The sequence below is a fragment of the Glycine max genome, chromosome 11 (genome assembly GCF_000004515.6).
Source record: "Glycine max cultivar Williams 82 chromosome 11, Glycine_max_v4.0, whole genome shotgun sequence".
NCBI classification, from domain to species: domain Eukaryota; kingdom Viridiplantae; phylum Streptophyta; class Magnoliopsida; order Fabales; family Fabaceae; genus Glycine; species Glycine max.
In genome coordinates this window covers 38,204,164-38,220,174 of record NC_038247.2, presented here as the reverse complement: position 1 = coordinate 38,220,174, position 16,011 = coordinate 38,204,164, and the positions used below count along the sequence as shown (strand labels likewise).

The 16,011-nt window shown below is 29.1% G+C and overlaps 1 protein-coding gene and 1 pseudogene across 1 annotated transcript; one reads left to right on the top strand and one right to left on the bottom strand.

Moving 5' to 3' along the window:
• The first annotated feature begins 2,071 nt into the window (after nt 1–2,071).
• On the top strand, nt 2,072–3,809 carry LOC106795211 (putative ETHYLENE INSENSITIVE 3-like 4 protein). Its single transcript, XM_014764250.3, has one exon. The coding sequence runs from the start codon at nt 2,400–2,402 to the stop codon at nt 3,594–3,596; it is 1,197 nt and encodes a 398-aa protein (XP_014619736.1). The 5' UTR covers nt 2,072–2,399; the 3' UTR covers nt 3,597–3,809.
• Nucleotides 3,810–5,638: 1,829 nt separating this feature from the next.
• On the bottom strand, nt 5,639–9,310 carry LOC106795105 (protein DOWNSTREAM OF FLC-like; annotated as a pseudogene).
• Between the last annotated feature and the right edge of the window lie 6,701 nt (nt 9,311–16,011).

The following is a 16,011-nucleotide window of genomic DNA, read 5'->3' as shown; positions in this document are numbered from 1 at the left end:
AGGACAAGGAAGGAGTGAGTGAGGATGGATGGGTGGGTTAAAGTCATCAAATGCAAAGTCCAAAATTCTAAATTATTATGACAAAACCCTTATGCGTATCAGTGCCGTTATGGGTTGGCTACATAGATTTTGGAGAGTCACAATGCATGCATGTATGAAAAGGGTGGTGAAGTAACTAACAAAACAAACTATTATTAAAGATGATATTGTAACACTCTCATCCAAATTATAATGAGACGGATTCAAATGTTGTTCAGGTATAAAATAGATTAAGGATCATTCAAAAAAAATTAATTGATACTATTTATATATAAATAAGATATATTTATTTTTAGTATTCCGTCACTTAAGATTCATAATTAATCTTTAAATAAAAATATTTTTCAAATTAAATAATGTGTTATTTTATCCCTTAAATTTACACAAATCAAACGCATTTACAAAACTAAATTTTCAGGTAAAGTTTTAATGTGCAAATGTACTTGTGGAGGCAATCAGACAAGTTACAAAGTTTCTTAATATTATTTTATCCCTTTACATCATTAGAACATTTAATTAAATTCTAAAAAAATTAAATTGTCTTATTAATTTAAATTATTTGGTAAAATTAAATAATTAAAACATATTATATAATTGTTAATATATTTCCTAATATAAATATTTTTAAATGATTTTAATTTTATGATGTTAAAGTAATTTTAAAGTCATGTTATTTATTTAAAGATTAAATATTTTCTTACAAAATTAAAAAAAGTGTAATATTAAAATATTTTTTATTAATATTAAAAGAAATTGTAAATGAGAACTTTTATTGCTGCTAGTGATAATAATAATAATAATAATAATAATAATAATAATAATAATAATAATAATAAATTATAAGTTTGACATTATTATGGTCATTCCTGATTATAAATTTTTTTTACTAATTTATAGCATTTAAGTAAATTGGTTAATTTAATTAATAATATTAAATTTATTAATCATTTATATTATTTTAAAATTATCCTTAAAATTATTAAAATTCACCTCACACTCTTTTTGGGATGTTGGGGATGACATAGTTGCATGCATCGTCACGCATAAACGCGTCGCGTCTTTGTGGGCAAGGGATGGAAGGTAAAATGGGATAAACAATCCCATATGAGGAGTATTCTGGGTGGGAGCAGCAGAGAGTTTTGAACAAGAGCAAAAGTGGACTAGAAATAGGAAGCGATTCAAAACAAAACGCCGTAGTGGAGGCGTGATAATCTGATGGAGAATGTAATCCATCATCAATGAGGAAGGAGAGTAGGAACATGTATTCTTCCAAGCTTTGAAATATGGGTGAGTTTGCTTTAAGGAAGAACCTTCCCAATCACGTATGCTTCAACTCCATTAATATAAAGTAAATGAAGAAATTTTCATCTTCCGTCTAACTTTACTTCACACTGATCAGAGCAGCTAGCCATATAGCTTCTTTTTTTTCCATTACTGCAACAATAATATCCTTCTTCGCACTCCTCTGTTCTTTTACATTTTAGTTTTGTTTTAAAACTATTGATATTTTACAAATTTAAGACTATATTGATTACTTATTTTGATGACTTTTTCAATTTCTTTTAGTTTTGATGACTTTTAGACAATCCACTGTTAAAAGACTTTAAAAAAATATGATTAGTCATAATAAGTAATTTAAATTTATAAAAATATTAAAATAATCTTTTAAAATCTTAATCTAATATATCTTCTTTCATGGTTTTAAAATTTAAATTTCAGAACTCAATTTTTTACATTCCGTAATAAGTTCCTTGAAACAAGCTATTAAAAAAAATCATTAAGCAGGTTCAGGAATTACATTGTTGGATTCTCGTCTATGAAACACGGACATGGCAGTTGAAGGACGTCTTGGGATGTACGACACGTTTTCAACACTAAAACGAGATAAAGAAAAATTAAATATATAAGTATTAATAGAGTTTTTTTTTTTAGTGAAACAATGTTCACATATATCAATACTTTAAAGAATATATTATTATTAATTTACAGTCCTGTGCATTACCATCCACAACTAAACGTTCAATCCTTCAGTTCTTATCCTATCCATTACCATATATAGCGAAACGTTCATTACGTTGGGCATTACATCATGAAGCACCTTGGTCGAAAACCAGCTCATACACATGAATCACTACATCTCCGTAATGCCTCCCTTGTCCTCATATCTTTTTATATTCGATCTCCACCGCCATATTCCACCACCTTCTTCTATTCATATAAATTTCTTTTCCTCCATCATGATCGATCATGCTACAACTTGCACGCATTCGTTCATTCTTATCCTTTATATAAACACATTACACACTTAACAAGAACAAGAACAAGAACAAGAACAACACTCAGGTGCGGAATCAGTCATCATGGCGGTGATCAACAAAGAAATAATCGATGAGCCCTACGAACAAGAGGAGTGCATCGACTACGAGCAGCTGAAGAAACGCATGTGGAAGGACCGTGTGCTTTTGCAGAAGCTGAAGGAGAAGCGCGAGAAGCAAGAACCCGACGTGGAAGCGAAACAAGAGGCGTCAAGGAGGAAGAAGATGTCACGCGCACAAGACTCGGTGCTCAAGTACATGGTGAAGATCATGGAGGACTGTAACGCGCAGGGCTTCGTGTACGGCATCATCCCTGAGAAAGGAAAACCAGTGTCCAGTTACTCCGACAGCCTCCGCGAGTGGTGGAAGGACCAAATCCGCTTTGACCAAAACGCCCCCGTGGCGATCTCAAAGTACCTCCCAGTCCTCGAAAACGACTTAGACATAAGTTCCTACATACACCTCCTCCAAGACTTGCAAGACTCCACATGCACTAGGCTCTCTTCTCTCTGCTCTCATGCGCGCATGCAACACTGTGCACCTCCACAGAGGAGGTTTCCTCTGGAGAGAGGGCTTTCCCCTCCTTGGTGGCCCAGTGGGGAGGAAGTTTGGTGGGGCCAACAGGGCCTTCTGGCCCAAGTACACGGCCCACCTCCTTACAGAAAGCCCCATGACTTGAAAAAGGCTTGGAAGGTTTCTGTCCTCGCTGCAGTCATCAAACACATATCTCCTGATTTTGATAAACTCAGAAGGTTGGTGACACAATCAAAGACCCTGCAAGATAAGATGACAGCCAAGGACAGTGCCACGTGGTCCAAAGTCATGATCCAAGAAGAGGCTTGGCTTGGACTAACCGACAAGTGCCTCAAAATATCTGCTTCAAACCAAGAAGAAGAAGATGATATTGCACAGGGTTTGAAGAGAAAGGGCGCGTTTGGTTTTGGTGATGCTGCATTGGACACGATGTATGCTTGTCAGAACGTGGAGTTTCCACAGAGTGAGGATGATTGGATGAACGTGGCTGTTCAGAATGATGTGAGCCTAGGTGAGGATGCGGGTGGGAGTGGAACATTGGAAGATGACCCTTGTTATTGGCTTAACAGCGTTGAAAATCTTGAGTTGCAAGCGGCGCTGGAGTTGTTGGTCAGAGATAACGTGGACTTTGCTCCAAATATTCCACAGGGACAAGAGGATGCAGCCTCGGCTTCGGACTTGGGAACCCATCCACCGCAACAAGGATAGTGTTCAGTTTAGCAGGCTAATTAATTCTAATTCTTTTGCTTTAATTTGTAGCTATAATAAGATAGATATATAGCTAGGATATTTACAATTAATGATCTTATCATATGTATTATTAATAGGATGAGAGATTCTTAATTACACTCGGAGTACGTTACTACATAGATTTAATGTATTACTTACTAAATTTAATAATAAAAATTGATTTTTCTTCCACTCATTTTTCTTTTTTTAACGTGTATTTTTGGTAAAATTTGGAAGTACGTACAAGTTGTCAATTATGTAAGCATGCATCATATCATGTATAACTAGTACATGTGATGGGGGCCGGGCAAGGAAGATCTCTCTCTGAACCTTTTGAAAACCCTTCTTCCATTGGATGTCATTCTATTTATCCAATTGCTTGTAATTAAGAAAAAGAAAAAAGAGTTAATTTTTACCCAAAAAAAGTTCACTAAATTTACAGATAGGTGAAAACAGAATATGTATGTCATTGTGAATGGAGGGACACACCTGATCTTCATATAACAAAGCCTCGCGGTCATTAATTAACTACCATTAATTATTGTTTTGTTGCTACTCAGCATTTTCATGCATGTACCAAATATTCCAGTATACCCGCTAATTAAACTGAGAGAAATTAAATTAAGAAATTACAGTATTTGGTGCAGATAACAGAAGAAAATTGCAAAGGCGGTGATGCTTTTAACTTTCAATGCATGAATGCGAATTCTAGGGAATTGTGTGATTTTACAAATCTGAGCCACATCAACATTCATTCTTCTTTAGCACGTCACCTGCCTCCTTTCTTCAAACAAATTAACAGATCTTTGGACGGATAATTTATTAAAAGAGAAAAATATATTTTTAGTTGATATATATATATATATATATATATATATATATATATATATATAAATTTATGAAGTTTTAATCTTTATATTTAATTAAAAATATATCTTTAACTCCTTCTTATATGATGTTAATGTTATTTATTACGTGGTACATATATTACAGGCTGATAATTATTTTTATAAATGTCCTAATACATTATTTCATATGATAGTTTGAATTAAAAATTTAATAAAAATTAAAGGTTTTATTTTTAAAGAGAATCAAAATAAAAATAAATTTCACTCTTTCTCTAATACTTTTTTGTGTGAAAATTATGTTCAATAAACAAACAAAATTAATAAAAGACCCTAGAATAATATATCTGCAACACAAATTATATATTAAAGAATGAAGGTGAAAATCACAATAGAAATAGTATCGATAAAAATTAGGGTTCGATGTGTTTGGTGGAAATATTTAATAATTTCATTTTAAAAAATAATCAATTTTTCAGATATTTTAATTATTTTTTTAAAAAAATATTATTTGTCACATTGTACACAAGTTAAAGCTGTTAGTAAAGATTATATGAGGAAAGACTACAAATAATTTTTTTTATAAAGTTTAAAGACTAAACTAAAAAATATAAAAATTTAGAAACTAAAAATAAAATTTGATGAATGTAAAAGAACTAAAAACATATTTTTCTCTTATTAAAAATATTCTTCATTTAGATTTAGAGAAATCTTCTCTTCACAAATTTGAGGGAGATTTTTATCTTTACTGTCAGTAAAAAATTTAACAGAAAAATAAGACACTAGTAATAACATTTTGATGAAATCACTTTATTTCAAGAAAAAAAACTTAGTCGTTACATGACTAAAGAGTTTATACTCTGTCTCGATCCTAAACCATGCATTTAGCGTTGTCTGTACCCTTTTTTTCTTGTTAAGGTGTAGTTATTCATTGCCATAAAATTAAACAGGAGACTTAAACAGCAATCAATCATTAGAACGGCACAATTAAGTGACCTAATTACAAACAGATATATGAAGCAAAACTAAGTAGTATTAGTAACCAGCTACTAACTAAAACATAGTGCGCGCACCACTCTGATGTCAACAAATAAATACTTAACCATAGAAATAGATCCGTTAAATTAACACATGATTAAAACAAAGAACAAGTCATTCTTCTAACTTAATTATTGATCAAACATCTGAGTCTGCCAAGTAGTATTTAAGCAGTTTGTGGCATTCAGGCAAGGGCTAGTCCCTCAAGTAACCCATAGCATTTGCATAGTGAAGATGGTTGACTACGCCATTTTGGTGGTGGGTTAGTACTATGCTGGATTTGTCACGCCCAGAGTCTGGGGTGTTACACCATTTGATAGGGCTTTTAACAAGCACGCATTCGCAAATATTGTCGCGGTGGTCATTCTCAACCTCAATGTGGTATGTTCCAGTGGAGTCTGTCACACCCTCTGTGTAGTAAACCACCTTCATGGTCTTCCTTTCTTTGCACTGAATTCCAACCTTTGCACCTAATTACAAGTTTCATATGCATGCAACATAGAAACATCAATCTTAGTTAGTTACGCATATAAACCAGCAAATCGGTTAGCCTCAAATGATGTTATTAATTAAGAATGGATCTTGTATTGTTAACTATCGATGTACCCATTTTCTTTATGATAAACAAATGTTTTAATGTACAATCCCCATCATTGATATAGTGAAAATTATAGATACGTACGTAGTCACAACAAGTCCTGATATTATGGCCGAAATTGTAGCATGGATAATTTTTTAAAACCTTGTAACAGGTATGTATCGAACAGGCTCTAAGCGGGGACGGACCCATAAATGAATCAAAGGGAGATCAACTTTTTTTTAACATAATTATTTGATAAATGAAAGTTCTATAAAAATATTTATTATTAAATTTATGTATAAAACTAGTGATAAAATCTATACTAGAAGAAAATTCAGCAAACATTGACTCAATATTCTATTTTTCTGTATCAATATTATTTTATTTTTATCTTTCTTCTCGTGCTTACCAAGGATCTTGACTGAGATCAAGATTCTTTAATTAAGACCATGTCAATGATTTTTCGTTGTGTTAAGACACATACAAAATTTTAATGACCAGTGACCTTCTTATATTAATATATACAGCATGTAAGAATTTATTCGGGATATTAATGTAAGTGTGTACCTTGAATGTAAAAGGTGGCATTAGTTTCGAATCCAGCACGGCAGGTATCACAATAAACGGAACCCTTGACATGGAATATTTCTGTAGCAATAGGGAAGATATAGAGGGTGATGGCCAGGTGATCAGGTGAAGCACTAGGCACGTAATTATCAGGTGAAGATTTGCAGGATTTGTCTGAGAAAAAATTAATTAATGGTACTTGGTGACACTATAGAACTCATGGATCCCAATAAAAGTCAATCCTACCATGGCTGAATATTGCTAGACATTATATTATTTGTGGGACAGAAAGGATTCATAGCCAAGCAAACATGTGCCTGAGCCTTACATACAATTTCTTCTTGAGCTGTTTGGGATGTTAGCCATGTGGCATTGTTTATTACTCTAATTAATTTAATTTCCTTCGTAGTTTCCCCATATAAACTCTTGACATTAATGTGCAAACATTGGTTTATCATCTCTATGCAAATTCCTTCATTTGTGTCGTCCTTTCGTTTTGTATTTTGACATAATGAAAATTAGTTTCCGTTTAATCAACGAGACGTGAAAAAAATAACAAAAAATGCTGATGAAGAAGAATGGAGGTACGAAAACTCACATGAAGAAAGCAATGGAGAACAAGAAAATGCAATGCTTATAGAAGAGAAAGTGAAGAGATGTTTAAAGAAGATGAAAAAGGTGGGAGTGAGGGTGTGCCTAGAGAATGAAGGTGTGAGGGGAGGGATAGAATAGGAATTTCGTGAAAAGATTGGTGTAGAAATAAGAAAAGAGGGACTGAGAATATCACAGCCCAAACCATAAACCATTCAAATCCCATTGGACCTGTCTCGGCCGAACAACATCCCATTACCACAGTCCACAGATTACGTTCTTGACTTGGGACATGCTAGGTGTACCCAGCAACATTGTTGGCGCACCCAGCAACATTGCTGGTACACCTAACAATTAGGTGAATGGACAAAATTGTCCTTATGTCAAAAAAATAATTCCTTCTTCCGGAAGAATATTCTTCCGAAAAGTTTTCCGGAATAAGGTTCTTCCAGTAGCTTCTCCGAAAGAAGGTTCTTCCGATAGCTTCTCCGAAAGAAAGTTCTTACGGTAGAACAAATTGTTCTATCGGAAGAAGGTTCTTCCGGATGAACAAATTGTTCTTTCGGAAAAACCTGAAGGTTCTTCCGGAAGCTTTCCGGAAGAACCTTTTTCCGAAAGAAGAATTATTTTTTTTAACGCAAGGACAATTTTGCCCATTCACTTAATTGCTGGGTACACCAGCAATGTTACTGGGTGCACCTAGCATGTCCCTCTTGACTTCTACGCCTTACTAGCCCATAAAGGATCCAGTTGTTTTGAAAAGAAAAGAAAAGATTGACCAAAATAAACTATTAATTATACTTTTAACCCTTTAATTTATATAATATATGAATTTACCCTTTTAAATTTTTTAGTAAATTAATTTTATTCATTTTATAAATAAAAAAAAAAAAACAAATTTGATCTCTCTTATAATTTTTTTTCCTAAAATTCTCAACTTCTCATTTTCATTAAAATCTTCACAAATTCATTTGGTTAATTTGTTTTTAAAAAATCTATTAAAAACTCATTAACCACTGCATCAAAGTTCATTAAAAAAAAACTTAAAATTTCTTCCTTTTCATATCCTAATCTCACATTCTAGTTTTCTAAACATTCTTGCTCGACATGCCGCATTAATTAAGTGTTTCCTTATAACCTGGACAGGGCCTTTGTGAAAGTCTTAATAATCCATAACTATTCGGATATTCCTATTTGCTTGATCAGAAGAAGCACTACGAAAGCAATTTGATTTTTCTTTGTAACGAAACGAAACTTTCCAATCAGGCACTTGTTATTAATACTTTTTTGTTTTCCATTGAGTTCTTAATAAAATAGTTATTTTATTTTATTTTATTTTTCTTGATACTATTTGAATTTTTCGATAAATCAATGAATTTTATATTTGTTTCTTAATAAAAAGAATTCATTTATAATTAGTCAATACAATCAAAATTCTTTAATTTATTAGGAAACAAACACAAAATTTATTAATTTATCATAAATTAAAACAAAATATCAAAAACAAAAGCAAAATTATCATTTTAATAGAAATTTAATATAAAACAAAAATTTATTAAGAATCAAACACAAAAATCAAATATTTATTAGGGATTAAAAATATATTTAAACTTTTTCTTTATTATATTTTCTCTTCAGCTATGTTAGTACTTACAAGTTACAAGAGATGATTTATATATATAGCTTCAGTTATTAACTAGTTGAAATGCTAAGGTCCATTATCGTGAATAATTTGGACAAGTGAAAAGTATCCAAATAAATGTTGCCAAAGTAGGCCATGATCGCATTACCCAGAGTCTTCAAGGTCCTGACATATCTTATAAATTTTTCAAGGAAGCTTCCAAAGGCCTGCTTTATAGGATATGTCAGGGCCAAGTAAAGATAAGATGAAGGAAAAGTTTTAACAGCTGATTGAGAATGCATTCTTCTGTAATTAGAGTTTCATTATCGCTTCTTTTGCTTAGAAAAGTAATTTTAAGGACCATTTTTTTTATTTAAAATATTTAATTTACTGGTCCTTGTAGCTGAAGACTGTATACTATATAATTGTCTTCATCACTAACATCCTTCATTTTGATAAGCACATGTGCCTAATAACCTGAGCAACTGTAGAGTGTGAAGCATATCTCTTGGCCAGCACATGAGAATGATCCAATTACAGAAGATGATGGCCAAAATCTGAGATGTATAATTGGTAGTTTAGTTGCGGTCCATATTAAAAGGATGTTTGTAGACTTGTGTTTTCTGTAGATAATGGGACATAATACTAATCCCGTGGCAATAAAGCATATTGTATATTTGAAATTTTCGTTATTTCAAACGAGCAGGTCTCTTATTATCTCTGAATTTTTCGTTTTAGTATATAAATATAAATTGACATTTACTTTGAGTTGGTAAATCCTTTGTTAAAGGATTTGAACCTGTTCCGAATTTTAGTGCACAAGTCTAATGTTTGTGTGCGGCTTACATGTTAAACTATTTTTTTTTAATTAGTTATTGATGAAAGAGATTTTTTAACTCTTTTTCGTTAAAGTTAATCATCAATGGCTAATTGACTATCAGTATATATATATATATATATATATATATTGAGTTTTATCAATCCAACTATTTCATATATTAACCTTATCTCAATAATCATGCACATTATATTTTAGATAAAACTAGTCATGGTTATGTAATCTTCAAGTCAATGTTTATTTTAAAAAGTATATCATACATTAAATTGAATTTATTTAATAAAGAATTTAAAAAGAATTTTTAATTCAATAATGCTTAAATATGAATGTAAAATTATTTTAAAAATCATATCATCAATAATTTATAATTAAATGTGAGTGTAAAATTGTTTTAGGTAGTATGATATCATTAAACTCTAATAATAATAGTAGAATTCTCAGTAAGCAGAAATCTTCCGGAAACTTGTATTAAGACAATGATGCTTACCAAAACAAATGAAAACGCTGGTGCCTTCTATTTGTACCAAGAAACCCATTCATTCTTTACTCCCATCATTTACACGTTTTTTTCTGAAAGGATACTCTCAGAGCTTTTGTCTTCACAGGGCCAAAAAAGGATAAACTTTGTTTGCGTAAAAAATTGGGAAAAAGAAAAAAGAAAGCATCAATGGCTTGCATCACAAACAAATTTTGTGGAGGATATCATACAACGTCACCCTTTATTATTTTAAATAAACTTTTTGTTGGCATTTTAATAAAATGTAAATATGCGTACGTATCTTTGCAAACTCGGTTTCTCCTTGTTGAATTAGGTAATATCTATTTCTGTGTTCGGCAAGGTTTTGTGATAGTTAAATAACTTCCCACTAATAGGTATTTGTACCATAATTAATTTAAAGGAAAAATACTTGGATCAGCCATTTTCTAAGGGAGCTCATGCCCGACTACTGTTGCCCAAATTTTTAATCCAGTTGTCAATTGACTACAGACTACAGTATATATACAATATACAAATACTGTCATTATATAATTATGTTATAAAATTGTACAAATTATCATAAAACTAAAACGAATTTAGTTAGAACATACTAGCAATGCAAAATTGAAGCAATAAAAAATACTAACAATGTAAAAAAAAAAAATCCCCCAAGAGATATAAAAGTGGATGCAGTATTTTTTTTTTTTACAGTATCATAGCGAAAGTGTTAATGATATGATTTTTGATATATTTTTACTAATACAATTTTTTATTAGTTAATTTTTTTTTGACAAAGTTAGTTAAAAATTATAAAAAATTATAAAATTATAAGTGATATATAGTAATACATATAATTTTATAATTTTTAGAATAATTTAACAAATACTAACTAATAATAAAAATGTTAAAAGGATATATTAAGAAAATGTGTTGTTAAGATTTGTCTATATCTCGAAATGTGGTAAACGTCAAATGGAGTTAAAGTCATTCTTTACTCACTCCATTGCCAAGCATTGAAAAAGACGTTACTTAACTTTCAGTGGGGGGAGAGAGAGAAGCAACAATTTTACAATGTCAGAATGGGAAAAAAGATGAAGCGTTACAAAAGAAGCGTTGCTTACCCAGATTTAGTAAAAAGAACTTAATTCCAAAAGACCTTCTTTTACAGAAAAATTGGTTGGATTTTGATATGCATCCCTGCGTTGGGGGATTGGGAAGTTAATTAAGGTTCCAGTGTTCCACAAATTGCAGCAGCTTGCGGACTCTGAGGGCGTTAAACCATAAACATCATACCAATTAAATATTAAGTTTTACTTTATATATATATATATATATATATATATATATATATATATATATATATATATATATATATTACAATTTATATTTTACATTTTCAGGTCTCCATTGTACTAATAAATAAACAAATGTACTACATGTAAAATTGAAGCTCCTATATAATACAAGTGTTAATTTTGATTAATAGAGACTCTGAATTCTACGGTACTCAACACTCGTTTTTATTTTTTAAATCACATTATATATTATATTTTTTTTCCTTTTTCTCCCACTTCACCATTTCCTAAATGCAGTCTACACCTTTCAATGAGTGCTCAAATCAAACATTACTTTTTTTTTATAGAAATTATATGTTTTTTTTCATTACAAATCTACTCGAGTAGCTTAATTAATTTTTTTTTGAACGGTAAAACTTTCTTTCGAATATTATCATAACTACTATTTAAAACTCAAACCTTAGAATAAGATAAATTAAAACGATCTTTTATCAGTTGATCAACGTATTCAGTAAATTATAAATGTAGATTGAAATTATGTATGTCAACAATTTTCATTAAAAAAGTATAAAATATCATACTCATTGTACAACTTTAAATTATTTAATTATGAATTTTTCAAAGAAAATGCAATTTGACTCTGGATGACTTTTTTTGGAGTTTAATGCCATGAATTATTAATGTAAAAAAACTACATGGTCAATTATTCAAAAAACAATTATATAAATTTTAAAATAATTATTATAGAAGTTATAAGGATATCTTATAAGATGGTTTATGATTGAATAATAATATAAAGATGGTTTATAGTTCATAAATTTTTTTCTTTTTATTTTATAGCATTAAAGATTTAAATTTTAAAATAACTATTTTAAATAATATCTAAAATTTAATGCATATTTTATTTCTTATTGAGGAAGTTATGAATTACAATTTGAGTAAAATTTTAGCCTTTATGATATCTAGTTGAAATCATACTTGATCATTTATATAATCTGAAATGATATAAGTACTTATGTTCACATATAAAAAAATAATTTGCTTAACAAAAACATTGTATTTAATTTTTTTGTCTGTAAAATTTTATTGAATCAATAATAATTATATATTTCAAACAAAATTAGTATATAAAATAAAGCACACTCGTGATTTTTAATCAGAAGACTAAAAAATACTTTGATCTTTTATATGTTTGTGAGTCAATCAAATAAAAAAAAAGTAGGTATAAATTAGCAAAAGGTCCAAATAAGGGAGACCAGTTGTTGAAGACTGAAGAGTAACATCAACATGCACGATGCCAATTTTAATTTGACTCCTATAAATCAAGTCTACGGCTGAAGAAGGCCACTGGAATGTGCAATGATGCCTCTTCCTTAATCTTAATCATCCAACAGAGGTAAACCACAGAACAATTATCTAGTCATTGCCATTACATTATGCCCTATCTTTCGTCCTTTATATATCACATGACTCTGACACTTTTAGGTCCCATGCACACCTAAGCATACAAGTTAAGTTACTACCCATTGTCCTTATTTTGCATTCAAGTACGATCACATGATTCCCTCAGAGAAATAAGATGAATAAAAATATAGAAAGACCTATGTCAGAAATAATATAAATTTTAAGCGTATTTAGTTTGAGGGAAAAAAAAAACAATATTAGCAATCAATTGTTTTTAATGAAAATTGATTATTTTTATAATATATTTTTTTTAAAATATATTTTTTAATCCTTATAAAATTAATGAGTTTTGATATTTTATCGGTACCAATAAAAATTAATATCAACAAGTTTATAATATTTATACATCATATTTTATCAATTGAATTAGACATTTCTTATAATGAGTTTTGACATTAGTTCTTATAATTTTTTGGTTATTTTTTTTATTCCAAATCTTATTTTTGGTCCTCAATCTCTATTTTTTTTTTTTTTTTGTTTCGCAAAACTCATTTATTGTTTTATGGTCTAGCTGAAGGTTAATCGACCATCTCGGATAACATCTCTTAGTGTCTATATTACAATGTTAACATCATTTGATATCTTCAAAAAAATATTAGATCCCTAAAATAAATATTACTTATTTATTTTAAATTTAACTTCAGGACCAAAATTAGTGATTTTAAATTTTGGAGGAATTAAAATGAAAAGAAAATATTTTACAAGGATAAAAACCAAAATTTACTAAGGAATTTTAGGTGGAGATTGTTTTGTATATAGTATAGATAGATAAATTCGTAAATGATGACTCGTCAATTAAATTTGGACAAATAGAGGAAGGAGAAGAAATATAGGGAGGAGAAATCAGTAACCAGGAAAGAAAAGAAGAAAAATAAGAAATATGATAAAAAAAATAAATATTATTTGGTAAGAGAGAAATAGAATAGAAAAAATATATTTAAATTAAAATTGTTTATCAATTAAAAGAGGAATAAATATATTTTTAATAAAAATACCATATTATCCTTAAATTAAAGTTTATTTTTTAAAATCATAGTTGGATTATGCAAACATAAAAAAAATTGTCCTTCAAAACCCATAATTGCCAATTTTAATCACAACAAAGTTGGCTTCGTGTGTGGTGGCAGACCTTGTTGAAGAGAATTTTGTTTCCAAGTCATTGTGCCCCTCCCTTTCTTGTTCTGTGCTCTTCCGTCGTCACTCGCTCCTTATCATGCTATTTCTTCTATCCTAAACAGACACTAGTTTAATTACAATGCAAAGAGTATGAAAAAGATGACACATAAATTTTGGAAAGAAATACGCTAAAGAGTTTATATATGACAAATAAGGACTCTAGCTAGTTTGGAATTGTTTAATAAATATATATAAATTTCTCGCATCCGCTATCCGATTTCTACCTCATCTTATATTACTTAATTATATTGATCAACAATGGAACATATGTAGAATCTTTTTCAATTTTATCATATCATGTTGAGAATTAAATCTGACACGTTAAATAGAATCAACTCTGGCTAACTATGAATTTGAAAGTTACTTATAAGTTGAGACTTTAGCTTTGCATATATTTTGCCCTTTTGCTCTCATGAGAATCCATTTCATTTATTTGCCCCATTTGCTCTCATGAGAATCCAACATGTGGTTGAATGTTGATGCCTGCTTGCCTGAACGTGCAAAGAAATTCCCAAAAAGGTGCAGCATGCACTGTATTTCAAATGCCATTCTCTTTTATATATTTGATATCTAAACAGAGAGAATAAGAAACTAAAGAAAGATCAAATTGCATTGCCTTTTTATTATAATTATATGTATTATTATTACATATTGCAGTTACCTTTTATAAAAGTGTGATTGGAAATGAGGATGGCCAGCTAATCCATTTACCTCTTTTGATTTGCTTTGCTGGATCCGACGAATCAATCGGGGACCTTTCACAGTCTTTTTGTGCAGCAGATCTCTTAATTATATATTTTAATAACTATTAAGAATTTTAATTAAAACAAAACTTATCTCAACTATTAAATATCTCTATTTAATTAGAGATTTTGAAGACAATGATGCAAATAACTTGGTTTAAGTGTTTTTTTTTAGTTCAACTTGATTTAAGTATTGACCCCGTAGATAAACAGTGTTTTAGTATGTATATTACATGCGTCAAACTGCAATATACATTTATATTTTTATTTCGTGATCTTCGGAGTAAAGTAATTAAGGACATTTTAGCTAAAAAATAATATATATATATATATATATATATATATATATATATATATATATATATATTCTACTTTTATAATTAATAACTGAAAACTCTTAAAAAGTATAAATTATTTTAAAAAACTTTTTTTTTAGAAAAAGAAATATATTTCCAAGTGTATTATTTATTAATTATTTTACAGGTATATTTGATATATTATGAAAATCATTAATGACATATACAATCTTCTTCATATAAATTATTGTATCTATTGATTTATTAATAATATATACCACATTCATTAGTTCAAAAAAATATTTATTAAATTATGAATGATATAATTAAATACAAGCGTTTAAAGAAAACTATTTAATTCTATAAACATTTGAAAATAATTAAATTTAAGATTAGTATTAAGTAAAATTAATTATTTTTACTGATTTTATTGAATTAATTATGGATTAAATATATTTTTATTTCTAATAAATATTTAATTTTTGTGTTTATTTTCTAAAAACTAATTTTGCGTTCAATCTCTAATAAAACAATAATTTTGTTTTTATTTCTTAATATTTCATTTTATTTCCTGATAAATTAATGAATTTTGTATTTAATTTTTAATAAATTTTGTTTAAGTCTCATATATTACAAATGAATATTTTTAACAGGGAGAAAAAAAAAATTCATTAATTTATGGACATTAAATAAAAATATCAAGGATAAAAAATTAAATTTTTATTTTATTAAAAATTCAATGATTTTTTTATTAAGACAATACATAAAATATATATTATTAAGATAATACATATTAAGTCTTTATATAGATAAAAATGAGCTCAATTCTAATGTATCCTCACTTTATTATTTATTATCTAAT

Excerpts from the sequence above, each read along its gene's own strand:
- LOC106795211 (XM_014764250.3), top strand. The coding sequence starts at position 2,400 with ATGGCGGTGATCAACAAAGAAATAATCGATGAGCCCTACGAACAAGAG.